The sequence below is a fragment of the Phoxinus phoxinus genome (assembly GCF_949152265.1).
Source record: "Phoxinus phoxinus genome assembly, chromosome: 8".
Classification (NCBI taxonomy): Eukaryota; Metazoa; Chordata; class Actinopteri; order Cypriniformes; family Leuciscidae; genus Phoxinus; species Phoxinus phoxinus.
In genome coordinates, this window is record NC_136883.1 from 36,808,325 (window position 1) to 36,823,276 (window position 14,952).

A 14,952-nucleotide genomic window follows, 5' to 3' on the forward strand; every position below is an offset into this window, starting at 1 on the left:
AGAGAGAGAGAGAGAGAGACAGAGACAGAGAGAGAGACAGAGAGAGAGAGAGAGAGTGTGAGTGAGTGAGTGTGTGTGTGTGTGTGTGAGAAAGAGAGAGAAAGAGAGAGAGAAAGAGAGAGAGAGTGTGAGTGAGTGAGTGTGTGTGTGTGTGTGAGTGTGTGAGTGTGTGTGTAAGAGAGAGAGAGAGAGAGAGAGACAGAGAGAGAGACAGAGAGTGAGTGAGTGAGTGTGTGTGTGTGTGTGCGTGTGTGTGTGTGTGTGAGAGAGTGTGTGAGTGAGAGAGAGAGAGAGTATGTGTGTTTGTGTGTGTGTGTGAGTGAGTGAGTGAGTGTGTCTGTGAGAGAGAGTGTGTGAGTGAGTGAGTGTATGTGTGTGTATGTGTGTGTGTGTGTGTGTGTGTGTGTGAGTGAGTGAGTGAGTGTGTCTGTGAGAGAGAGTGTGTGAGTGAGAGAGAGTGTATATATGTGTGTGTGTGTGTATGTGTGTGAGAGAGAGAGTGTGTGAGTGAGAGAGAGAGTATGTGTGTGTGTGTGTGTGTGTGTGTGTGTGTGTGTGTGTGTGTGTGTGTGTACGTGTATGTGTGTGTGTGTGAGCGAGCGAGCGAGCGAGCGAGCGAGAGTGTGAGTGAGTGAGTGAGTGAGTGAGTGAGTGAGTGAGTGAGTGTGTGTGTGTGTGTGTGCATCCATGAGTGGAAGTGAGTTTCTCACTTGTCAGTGTGATTAGTGACGTTGTGAGCTAGTGTGAGCGGATGCTCAGTCTTCTGGACTCTTTTAATGTTGGAAGTTACGAAATACACGTGAATGTCAAGGCATTACAAAACTAAAGTTTTTGAGAAGTGTCTTCTGCTCACCAAATCTGCATTAATATATCAGTTATTCCTGTGATCAAAGCTGGATTTATCATCATTACTCCAGTCTTCAGTGTCACATGATCCTTCACAAATCAGTGTAATATGATGATCTGATGCTCAAGAAACATTTATGATTATTATCACAGTTGTGCTGCAAACTTTTTGAACAGTTGTGCACAACTTTGAAAGAATAAAACAACAGAATTAGTGTTAAAAAAACAATAACAAAAAAAGTGTTAACTTGACTTCATACATCCACTAAAAATCTATTCAATCAATTAAAAATTAATAAAGCATTATTCAAAAATGCTGAAGAAAAGTGAAGGATTTGAGCAGATACACACACTCAATTTGATATTATGTTTTTAAAGCAATGACATTTAGACATCTTTATGACTCAAGTGAACAATAGAATAGAATATGAATAATGTTATTTACTTCATAACCAATGCTCTGCCAATTAAAACACACAAACACTCGCATAATAAAAATGGCAAAACTATAAAAATCATTGACAATCATATTCTGTCATGCTCAGTCATCGAAGTAAAAATAAACGTTTCTATTGTGAGTCAGTAGTAATACTTGAAATGTTTTGATGAAATTCAAGATTCGAAATGTTCAAACTAGATGTTATGAAATCAGAAATAATCTGAAAGCCATGATTGCAGTGCATGAGCGCTTACAGTTCTCTCTCTCTCTCTCTCTCTCTCTCTCTCTAAAGTCACAGAGTCACAGGGAATTATGATCATATTCATGTTCAGGAGTATTCAGACATCATCAGAACTGATAATTATCCTCTAATCAGCTCGACTTGAGTAAAGAGCATCAGACACTCCACTAACATCACACAGAGTCTGAGGAAAACACTTATTTAGCACATTAATATTAACATTTCATTGAAAATGAGCAGCATAACCAAAAATGCAGATGAATGTCTCGACACAAACCAAACCTGATGCTCAATGACAGCGTGATTCGGATCCCCAAAAATGTTCAGGTTTAAATATAAAAAGGTTTAAATGAACACTCAGAAGAAAAGTTTCCATATAGAACCGTTTGTCATGGGATCATTTCATGGATTTAGTTTTTAATTGTAACTAAATGCAAAACAAACTATATCAATAGGGGAAAAAATACTTAAACATGAAAATATTATGCAATCATTTAAGACATTTCTCCTTATATAGACTCAAGAACCCTAGAACACACTGAGGAAGAGCTCTCAGACTTTTTGGTACTTTAAGAAAAATGATCCAAACAGTTTCTATAATGTAAAAATAATGTAAAAGCAACATATGCACGCCGCGTGCACAGGTCTGCGTGAGGCCAGGGGTCTTACCGTGAGTCTGGGTATTTGGTGAGGGTCGCCAGGCTGCTGGTGTACATGTGTCCGCCCACGTCGATGTGCACGGGCGCGTTGGCTTTGGTGAGCTGAGCCGGCAGAGGAATCCCCTGAGACGCCAGAGGAGAGACCGGAGACCGGGTCAGAGACAGGCGTGACATGCTTCTCCCTTCCTGGAAGCAGACAAACGGGAAAGCCATGGAGAAACCACGAAGAAGAGGATGATGATGATGCTGATGCTGCGCCTTCACGGTGTGTTAGTGTCTCTCCCACCTTGAGCGCCTGTGCCACACTTATCAGATCATTTTCTCATCTGCCCCGGCGCATATTTAGCTTACAAATTATTGCCACAGCTCTAATGAAGTATGTTTGCATCCTTTCACTGGTGCCGCCCGAGGGCAGGATACGAGGATGTTTATTAACACTGCGGAGAGAGAGGGAGAGCGAGAGAGATACGCGAGGTGTTGGCCTCCGGGGATGGGGGAGAGGAGGGGAAAAAACGGAAAGTTTCTAATTAAAGGTCGTGTTATGTGCTAGACGTGATATCCTCCGACACCTCGGCAACCAATCTGAACATTTGGGAAACGAGGGCATTGTGCGCGTTCACGTGGAATACCAGGAATCGCTGAGGTTCAGAACCACTCAGCTTCCACTGGTACTGGATGATGTCCATGATCTTCCCTCGCCGCCTCTCTGGAAGACTTTTTACTGCGCCGTCTCTGTGCACGACACACCAATTCAATGCACAATTTGTAATTGCTCACGCACACTCTTAAACGACTCCTCTACTCGAGTCTCATCTCTGATATAGCTTTTTTCCGGAGCAATTTTGAAACTTCGGATTGTGGGATTTCTTTTATTACAGCGTTCCTTTTTAAAAAGTCAGTTTGCATAAAAGCATCTGCTAAATGAATGCATTGATGTGACGATTTAACATGCATTTCACACTTACTCTTACTGTGAGGATATACACAAATCTCCAAATTCGAATCAAAGAGCGTTCACACTCACACACAGTATTTGTACTTCTGAATGAATGAGAAAGCAAGCCTTTTATTTCACTTTAACCCTGTTCGAACTTAAAGGCTTGTTTGCACAAGTCCAAACTTCACCTCACAATGCACACATGGAAATAGGACTTAACATATTCCAGTTGTCATAAAGAAAGACTGCTTCATTGTGAACCTGGAGTTCAAAAGGATTTCAACGACAAGTTGTTCCATGCATCGGCTCATTCGCGCGCCACCACGCAGTGCTTTTACCCGTACATGGCGAACAGAAGGCGGTTGTTCAGCGAGTGCTGGAGGCGATGTGCTGAAGGCAGGCGCACAGTTTTCCAGGGTGTTGCCATCAAGCCCTGAGCACTAATGTTCATTTAATACACAAGCACGATGATACATTACAGATTCCATTGAAAAAAAAAAAGACTTAAGACGTTTTGGCATATGAAGCTATCCCTCATCTCCATATAGCTACGGGCGTTGTAACCAAAAGCCCAGATATTAATGCCGAGGGAATACAGTGGATTTACCCCCCCCCCCTCTCTCCCTCTCTCTCTCTTTCTGTTAATAGGAGGGACCAGGTAGAAGAGTAAAAGAATAGGCTAAAGTCACAGGAAAAGATGGTCAAGCTTCATTAACATGAACACAATGTCACACAAACTCATGTTCACGAGCCCGAAACCCTCCATGCCACTGATCAGATGGTTTACAACTATAAAAATACAACATATTAATAACCATTCTGTAAGCGTTCATATCGTTGACCTTCCTGCAATGTTCAGGGATATTAGTTTATGGCTCGCAAAAATACAAAAATGGGAATCACATGTTTGAGGAGAAAATAGACTTGTAGCTGCTTTTAGGTAGGCTTGACCACATTGAACTGGTATGTCTAGCTGGGCTAGTTTAAGTCAAACTTTGGGACGTTTCTTCGGTTTTCCTGTCAAATAAACACGTTTATTTTCAACGCGTAATGGCGGAATCTTTAAACAATCTTGGAACAAACCGCAGACGTTCATGGAAATCGTTGAATGAAACTTACACATGCAATGAAATCAACGAACGCAACGCTTTTCCTGCTTTCTTTCTCCAGTTTCACTTCGGTGCCCTACGGGTTAAAACTTCAATTCAGATCATTTCACAACATGGCGTCTCTCTCACAGCGATAAAGCTTCAGGTATGAGGCATTTCCTCCTAACAACACACATTCTCGCTGCCTAGAGGGTGTTTAATAAGGTTAGAGAATCAGAAAAGCTTGAAATATCTCACAGGACATGATGCGTAAATGCGTTTTGAGGACGCGTCGCGTTTACGCGGCGTTGCAGTCATTCTCGGTGAAACACAAAAGCACCATCACATTAACCATCTACTCTACATTGAGATAAGATTTAATTGGAAATGGTACCGTTTCAAACATCGTAGGTGTCCGAATCGCGATCCGAGTCCGGTTCAATCTGCTCCCAGATGAAGGATTGCGTTGCTCGCTCGCAAGTTTCTATCCGATCAAGCTATTATCTTCCTGTCAGGATTGAAAACCTCGTCAAACTGCGTTAAAACACGCCATAGATGGCCGTGTGTGACTATAACGAGCAGCGCTTCAGTGGTCTGGACGCGTTCAGAGCTCGAGCGCAAACGCGCGCAGGACTGTCTTACCTTCTCCAGGAGACTAGAGCTCTCCTTCCCCCTCTTGATCTTCTTATTTCTTAATACTCGCGTATTTCAGCCTCGCCACTGTCTTTTTTGGCCACGTTGAATCTGCTGCTTTGCTTATGGGCAGAAGAAAGCCAATAATCCGTCTCTAAATCAGAGCAGAGCCGAAAGAAGAATTCTGGCTCCAGGCTGCGCAAACGCCTCTGGGGCCACAGGATTAGAGGACAATTAACTCAAACCCGAGCAGACTCATTGGAACAGATGCAAACCTGATATTCCCCCTCGATTATTTTGCTCTTTCGCAAAGTAAAAATAGCTGGCGAGGGTTTAAAGTTCAGCGTATAACGGTTTACGCATCAGGCAAGTGTCACCGCGCCGTTCCTGAGACTTTGGAGAGGCAGAAAGGCTGATTTTAATCATTGTCATTTCGTCTGATGTAATATTCCCCCAGGCTCTTTCGCAAAGGCAACACATTTCCCTTCCCTGAACGAGTTAAAGTCTCTCTAGCTAAAGCAGGAGGCGAACTGGAACTTGTTGATAAAGTGGCGATAAAAGACGCTAGCTATTCTTTTTAACAAAGCAAATAATATCTGGACCTGGACGCGGTGCTCATGCATGCGGCGCGTTTCCCCGCACTACACTCTCTTTGCTCTAATGTCTGCGAGAATTGTAATGGCAAATTTCCTGGAGGCCATTAAAAGCAAATGACGTCTGGACATCATTCACCGCGCGCCCTCGCAGTGCGCCCGCAGCCAAATGCGCCATTTCAATTATTGCGCACGGCTAGATGGAGATGTCTGTTCCAGGATCTCTCAGGGCAGACGCGCACAACGTCAGTCTAAACCCACACAAGCACAATCTTACACTTCTCGCGCTAGATTCTCGTTTATTTAACAGCAGGCAAACAAATAAAGACAGTTGTGTTGGGCATCAGCTGCGCGCCGCGGCCCCGCGTTCCCCGCGCAGGTACTTGATTATTTATTTATCTGAATGTTTGTTTATTTGCGTGTAAATAAGTGTGAATAATTGATGTTGCGCGGAGACCCATAATTACTGTAGTTCTCACATGCAGGACTGAGGCGTTTCGTGATGTTTGGCGCCCACCAGTGTCAGTTTGGGGGAATGACAGGAAGACACTTTCATAAGAGTATCATAGAAAAGACATTGATTCATTTTATTACAGTAAAAGAATGGAGGAAAGACAAACAGAACATCTAGATTTCAAATAAGTAGAATATATAGAATAAATCAAAGTCATATAGAATAATTAAAGCTAGTTGTCACATTTTACACACGCCTCGAGTACAAAAAATGGAACAAATTCATATTGACCTTTTGTGACAACATGCCCCAGTAAGGACACATGTGGTCACACTACACGGGGTAGGTTGTCACAGTGGAACCTGCAAATATATATCAGAAATATTAAATAAAACAACTAGCACTGGTGTTTTCCTGTATTATTAATAAAATATAATTATATACAAATATTAAATATAATTATTACAGTAAAAGAATGATAGAAAAATAGAATGATGGTTCATCCTGATTTCTAATAAGCAGAATATATAGAATAACAAAGTAATAATTATAGCTAATTGCCATTTTAGACACAAATATTAACATCTCAAGTACTATTGCACATTTACAAAATACTAGTGAACGGTGTGACAACATGCCCCAATAGCAACACTACACGGGGTAAGTTGTCACAGTGGAACCTGCAAATATTTATCAGGAATATTAAAGCAAACAATACCTCTCAAACATCGTTCTTCCTTATTTCCGTGATTACATTTTGTCTTGATTACACATCTTAATTTGATGTTGCAGATTCAAATATAATAATTTTGTTCTGAAGATGAAAGTCAAATTGCAAGACTCATTGAATTGCATAAAATTGACCCATGTGACACATGTGTTGTATTAAGTGACAACTTTGATATTTGAGTTCACAACAAGTTAAATCCAGCAGTTATCCTAACGCACATTTTTAAGTTGTGACAGCTAATTGCAACAATTTTTTTTTACAGTGAATCACTGCTGTTTCATGTATTAATAATACAATATAATGCTTTATCAGGACTTTTTTTTAATAGTGCTCATGGCAAAAAGTTTCATTGATCTGAACGGATAATCCTCTCTTAACATCTGACAAGCATAAAACAAGATTGCATTTCAAAACAACTGCTTAATTGATTAGAAAATAAGGCAACCTGAGCAATCCTCCAGGTAACACACACACACACACACACACACACACACACTCACACACACACACACACACACACACACACACACACACACACACACACACACACACACACACACACACACACACACACACACACACACACACACACACACACACACACACACACACACACACACACACACACACACACACTCTCTCTCTCTCTCACACTCTCACATTCTCTCACACACACACACACACACACACACACACACACACACACACACACACACACACACACACACACACACACACACACACTCTCTCTCTCTCTCACACTCTCACATTCTCACACACACACACACACACACACACACACACACACACACACACACACACACACACACACACACACACACACACACACACACTCTCTCTCTCACACTCTCACACTCTCTCACATTCTCTCACACACACACACACACACACACACACACACACACACACACACACACACACACACACTCTCTCTCACACTCTCACTCTCTCACATTCTCACACACAAACACACACACACACACACACACACACTCTCTCTCTCTCTCTCACACACTCACACTCTCTCACATTCTCTCACACACACACACACACACACACACACACACACACACACACACACACACACACACACACACACACACACTCACACTCTCTCACTCTCTCACATTCTCACACACACACACACACACACACACACACACACACACACACACACACACACACACACACACTCTCTCACTCTCTCACATTCTCACACACACACACACACACACACACACACACACACACACACACACACACACACACACACACACACACACACACACACACACACGTCCCGGGGCAGAACATGTTTTCCTCAGGACTGGTGAGTTCTCCTTCATGAACACAACACTGCAGTTTGCTCAGTTACGGCAGTGTGCAGAAGATGCTGTAAGTTTAAAGATTTAAACTGCTTACAAAAGTCGCCCCGGGTGTTTTTGTTGCCATCAGTTAATTCCTGTAATTTATGGGTTTTACTGTGGTGTGTGTGTGTGTGTGAGAAGCAGAAGTGGGTCAGATTCCCTGATGATACACACCGAGACTCGCTTGACAACTGACAGTAATATCCAGAAAACATCCTTTCAACTGATGAGGATGATGATGATGATGAAGAAGAGTGTGTAATGGGCAAATCAAACCTGATGAATATTTAAATAATAATATTGAATTCAATAAATAATGTTTCTTTTACCTGTTGTTCAAGTTGTGGCCTGGGACAGGAGTAAAACATCTTTGCACAAGGCATTTAAAAATGAGCAAAACAATATGAAGAAAGGAAAAGTTATAATGTGAACTTCATATAACAGAAAAGTTGAAATCTGACCTGTACCCTTTAATAAAGAGTATGAAGACGCATATTAATGTTGTAAATATGGCAGGGTTTGGATTCCGCCACAAACTGTGTTATTAATAAAAATAAAGATATTTTACACATAAATCTATAGCACAATTCCAGCATTCAATTTGTACTGGACATAATGGAATTTTTTATGTTTTCATTTTGTTTCCTTGTTATATATATATATTCAATTATTATTATTATTATTCTGAAATAAAATCAGAATGAAAATGGGGGTGAAAATCAAAGAAAATAAGAAAATATGTGTCTCTACTGTTCCAAATTTTAAAGTTTCAAGTGTTGATATAGTTAAATTTGACATTAATTTCTCGATTTTAAGCTTATCTTTTTTTGTTTCCTTATTTTATACATATATCCTCTATTATTATTTTTTATTTATTTATTTATTTATTTATTTATTTTTTTGGGGGGGGGGGGTAATTTTAACGGATACATTATGAAAGCGTTAACCCCTTTATTGTGTCTCTTTACTGTTCCAAATATTAAAGTTTAAAGTGTTGATATTAAATTTGACATTCATTTCTTGATTTTCATCTTATCCTTTAACTCAGATGTGAAGATTAGAAATGTATTGATTTGCTTGACTTCTCAGCATTTGTCAGCTGATGTTATCCTAAGTGACTTACAAACATTTTATTTCTGAAATACATTTTTAGAAAGTTATCTGAAAACAACGTGATGGACACTCACTTAAAAATGTTGGGTTAAAAATAACCCAACGAGTAACCCAACTATGGGGTGGTATAGCACCTTCCCATCTGTGGGTTATTTTAACCCAAAGCATTGGGTTATTACTGGAAAAATTACCCAACAATTTGAAAAAATAACCACAATTTTTTTCTGAAAATAACCCAACATAATGACCCAATATGTGTAACCCAACGGTTGGGTTAAAAAAATAACCCACCATTTTTTTTGCTTGTTATTTGTTTTGACATTTTTGATATATAAATATTTCTCTGTTGATAAAAAAAAGATATATATAGGCTATATATTTTTAATGCAATTTGCTAAAATCTGTAATTCCTCTGTTGTGTGACTGTTAAACTTATGAAATGCAACAGAGTTTGTTTCTTCTGAAGGGATATTTCACCCAAAAAATTAAATTCTGTCATTTATTGACGGTCTACGCAACTACCACTGACGCTTCAAAAAGTTCATAAAGAGACTGTAAAACTAATCCATATGAATTGAGCAGTTTAGTCCTGATTTTCTGAAGAGACTCGATCACTTTATATGATGAACAGATTGAATTTACGCAGCATGCATTTTCATTTTTTTTTTTATGTCATTCCAATTCAAATTTCAGTTCAACTCGTGATGTGTTGATGCAAATTCAATTCAAATGCACACTTATGAATTATGGCGGCAATAAGGTAAATTGTGAGTTTGACATGATGGCGTTGTGAGTTGTTCGACAGTGAACGCTTCTGTCACGAGGACATCAGAACGGGTCTCGCGCTCATCGTGTGCATCTGTCTCGATGAGCATCGCTCCGGGCGACCGAGTGCCTATAAAAGCAATAAAAGCCAACAATGGCTTTTCAAAAATTAACGCAGCATCTCCATATTGATGAGAAAACATATCCAATCTTTGCTTTTGCCTTTCTTTAAATGTCACAGTGATGGATGCCATATTTTCAGCAACTGTTTTTTGATATTTTTGAATAATGCTGCGTTTGAATTATAGCCAGCAAAAGGAATAATCAGTCAAATATGGGAATGCACATGATGGTGGTGGGAGGGGCTGTATGTAAATGAGTGTGTATGCATTAATGCATGACCCTATAAGAATAAGAATCAGGCCTTCGGGCGCTAAAGCAGGTGTTGTTAATAGTCACGCCGCCAGCGCCACACACACACACACACACACACACACTGGGCTATTTCCAGCCCTGCATCTCAGCGCTCTTGTTATTATTTTACGGTTATCTGAGTCCATTCAATGCCCTTCGTGTTCTGCTGTGTGTCACTGTGAAATGGCTTTCATGGACGTCCTCTATATTTTTGTGTCACTATCAGAGAAATTCCGCACGTGTTTGTGTGCATCTGTGTGTTTGAGTTTATTGAGCAGGTCTTATTATCGGCGAGACAGATGCGGCCCGTTATTACACACACTTTGTTTTTAATTAGCCAACAAGCGCTTCAGGACTACAGGGTGTGGAGGAAATACATTTGATTTAATCATTACACGACTTTTATACCAGGAAGTCGCTTTTAAAATGAGCATCGTGCAATTTTGTGGGAGTTTATATATAATTTTTTTCTCTCTAATGTCTTCCCAAAAGACATGCGTTTATATATTCCAGTAGAGGACCAATGGTTATAGTGCATACAAATGCACACACACACACACACACACACACACACACACACACACACACACACACACACACACACACACACACACACACACACACACACACACACACACACACACACACACACACACACACACACACACACACACACACACACACACACACACACACACACACACACACAATTCCTTGTTTCTGTGGTATTTCTACAATCTTAGCACATTTCCACCACATATGAAAAAAAACATGCTATGACATGACAAACATACAAGTGATAATTATGAAATAAAAAGTCCAATTTATGAGATTTAAAAGTGATAATTATGATCTACTAAGTCCTATTTATGAGACGATTTAAGTCAGTTATATTTATGAGATAAAGTGACTAATATTACTAAAGTTGAAAAATATGAGTCAAACCACAACAATTATGACATACTAAGCTATATGTATAAGATTTAAAGTCATAATTATGACCGAAATCCTATTTATAAGATTAAGAGCAAAATTATTGCTAGAAATACTAAGTCATAATTGTGTCATTAAAAGTCTAATTTATGTCAGGCTGGCAATTTATGTCAGAATTTAGATTTTTTGACTATTAACTATCTCATAATTTTTACTTTGTATGTCATAATTATGATTTACCAAAGCCATAAGGCGTGTGTGTTTCCATAAGGCGAATAATTCAGCTCATGAACTACACAAACAGTATTAGTAGTCAGAACAAGTGTTTCAAGATTTCTGCTTTTATGTTATTGATCATCGACGGCTCTTTCACTGCTCAGGACTCTTTTCATTCAAGACAGGAATAAACCACAGTAACTTTACAATTAACCAAACCATCAGCATGATCGGTCAATGGAATATCACACCAGTAATTGATAAAGAAAAAGGAGGTCAGACAAACTTCATCTCTCTGGCTGTGGGCGTGTCTTTGATAACTGCTCTCTGATTGGCTGCTCAGGAGGTCCTTGTTCCTGTTGACTGGAGTATTAAAGGGCTGGTATAATGCCCTTTTCACAAGATGTAAAATAAGTCTCTGATGTCCCCAGAGTGTGTGTGTGAAGTTTTAGCTCAAAATACGCCACAGATATTTTAATATATCATGTTAAAATCGTCACTTTTTGAGGGTGAGCAAAAACACACCGTTTTGTGTCTGTCCCTTTAAATGCAAATGAGTTGCTGCTCCCCGGCACAGGAGGCGGAGCTACAAGAGCTTGTGTCCTTTTACCTCACACACACACACACACACACACACACACACACACACACACACACACACACACACACACACTGAACATTTCAAACACTTTTAGCCTTTTATGTTCAAACCGGAGTCAGACAATGATGGAGAGACTCGAGAAGAAGTGACACATGTAGAAGAACAGGACATTTCTGAATGGTTAGTTGATGAATTTATGAAGCTTACGTGTAGTTATCTTCTAGTCATTGATTAGCATATTCTGTCATGACAATCTATAAATCGTGTTCAGGGGGCGGGGTTTATGTAAATTTTAGTTCCTACCAGCCGTTTGTTGTAGTCCTTAAAAAGCATTTTTTTGCTTTGAACTTTGAGCGTTGTAACTTTGCAGATGTTGTTTATGATCAAACAGCAACATTACACACTAACTACAGTTAGAAAAGTCAAATCATAATCAACCACCCCTTTAATGTAGTCCTGTGAGGCAGATCCATTCATCCTGACCCGCGGGATGACGGGAAGGTTCAGACCCCCCGCAAGAGCCTGTCATAGTGACTGATGTAGAGAGAGAGAGAGAGAGAGAGAGAGAGAGAGAGAGAGAGAGAGAGAGAGAGAGAGAGAGAGAGAGAGAGAGAGAGAGAGAGAGAGAGAGAGAGAGAGAGAGAGAGAGACTCACTAACAAAGTACCAATTTAGACAAGGGTTCTTTCTTATCATCTGTGAATTATGTACCTTTAAGTATGCAAAATACATTGCATTCAAATTTAACTCTCCTCTGTATTTGATTTAATTATATTATTTAATTGACATGAAACGGAAGTTGTAATAGTCTATTATTCCCTAAGATGTGACGTATATCCGAGTGAATCAGCTTCTTGAGATTTTAAATGGTAAAAAGCGTTCACACTGTGGGCGGGGCTTGGGGAATTGTTTGTATGGCTGTGGTTTGCTATTGGTGGATCTCATGTGAGTGACAGGTTGCCCCGCCCACATCATCAGAGAAGAGATGCTGCAGTTGTTCAGCTCAAGATTACGAGGCACATGAATTTAAACTAATAATGATGTGCACAGATAAATCATTTATAATAATCAGCAATATTCCATAAAAAATATTAATAGTCCATTTTGATGTTATGGTGACTTTAAGGCAGCAACTGAATATTCGTTTTTAAGTAGGAGGACCTTTTTTTATAATGTGATTTCTCATGATGGATCTTGTCGTGACATTAGATTAATACTTGATTTAATCATCAAGCGCCTCATCTCCATGTTAAATATATTTTTTCTTGTTCAGGTTTTGAGTCCACTTCTTATAAACTCTTTTAGATCAAGACCAGTGTCTGCTTTCTCTGCAATGAAGTGAAGGACCTCCGATTCACACGGCAGTGCTGCCACCATGTGGTCACTGTTCATCATTACACATGAACACTCCAGTCACGTGTGCACTGCATCATGACATGAGGATAATAATTGAGAAGTTACTTCATCTCACAGCACCATTAAAGCACAGACATCCATGTATGAAAAATATTGATTTTAAAATGTTTTGAAAGGAGTCTCTTCTGCTCAGCAAGGCTGCATATAGCCTATATTTGTTTGTTTTAAACAGTAAAACAGTGAAATATTATTAAAATGTAAAATAACTTTACTATTGTAATATATTATAAACTGTAATTTATTCCTGTGATCAAAGCTGAATTTTAAAGCAGGATGTGGAGCCTAAAGATAATTTTAATAAATCATCTTTAGGCATATGTGTTATTTCAGCTGTATAGTGTCTAAATCAAACTTTTAGCAGTTTTGCAACTATTGTTCTGACACGATTTCTGTATTTTTCGCCCTGTAACAATATCTTTACACATGCCAAGCAAACATTTCTGATTTTCTTTCTTGTTTTTAATCACACAGCTGTGCTAACACAAGTCTCATGCTAACACACATTAGCATATGTTAAAGTGGTGTGGCTGTACTGTATGTTAATGTTTTTATTGAGCTCAAAGTGTTTATTTATATTTTAAAAGAAGAGTAAAAATTCCCAGTTAACAATATTTGGTTCCCAGAACGTTCTCTTTAGGTTGTAAAAATAAAACCCCAAATAATAACATGCAGGGAACGTTCTAATAATAACGTCTAGGGAATGTTCTGGGAACGTTTACAAAAAATAACCAATAGAGAACGTCCCCAAAACGGGAATTGAAGATGGAGAGTAAATAATCCAATTACATCCTATTCTCATCTGACGGTGTGTTTACATTGAAGACTCGTTCATATGCGAGACGCGTGTGTGTGTCCTCAGGAACTGATGTGATTTACTTACAGATTCAAGACGAGATCATTTAAAGCAGATGCTGTGAAATCAGTCAGTGTGTTATGGCGTTCAGGAAAACCCCATCCAACATGATTTACTGCCTCCACAGAGAGAGACGATTGACCTTTACAACATGAAACGACATTCATGTCACGTGACGCCGAATCCTCAATGACAACGAGAGAGAGAGAAACCAAAAATCCAAAGTTTATGGATGCGATCATGAGATGTGAGTTAATCCTGATTGTAAAAGTACAATTTATGTGACATAGTAAGGTTAAGATGTACAGACATACTTATTATTTTCTACTCAATTGTGTCATAATAATGAGAGTTAAAGGTGGGGTAGGAAAGTTTTGTGGAGGCTAGCAATAGCAGCTAGCTTTGAACGAGCAAACAAAAGTGCCACAACGGATGGTGTTAAACTACCTCATGTCTCAAAAACACAACATTAAACATTACACATAAACAACTTATAGGGCACTAACCTGTCACCTGACGGCGGCAGATTCATTTCTGCATTAATAATGTTGCCATTGAAACGCATAAATTCAAGTTACAATCCACTCTGGTTTCCATCCTATCCAAATTACAGTAGTGGTGCGTGAACGTATTT

At 39.4% G+C, this 14,952-nt stretch overlaps 1 protein-coding gene across 4 annotated transcripts in view; it reads right to left on the bottom strand.

The window, feature by feature from the left end:
• Positions 1-14,518, bottom strand: part of kctd15b (potassium channel tetramerization domain containing 15b) — a gene marked incomplete at its 5' end in the record, with an annotated part of 35,236 nt that extends 20,718 nt beyond the window's left edge. The window contains 2 exons of one of the 4 annotated variants that reach the window (XM_079620422.1): positions 2,196-2,371; positions 14,346-14,518. In XM_079620422.1, the coding sequence (XP_079476548.1) occupies positions 2,196-2,359 (164 nt within the window). The other 3 variants (XM_079620421.1, XM_079620420.1, XM_079620419.1) reach the window with 3 other exon arrangements.
• Between the last annotated feature and the right edge of the window lie 434 nt (positions 14,519-14,952).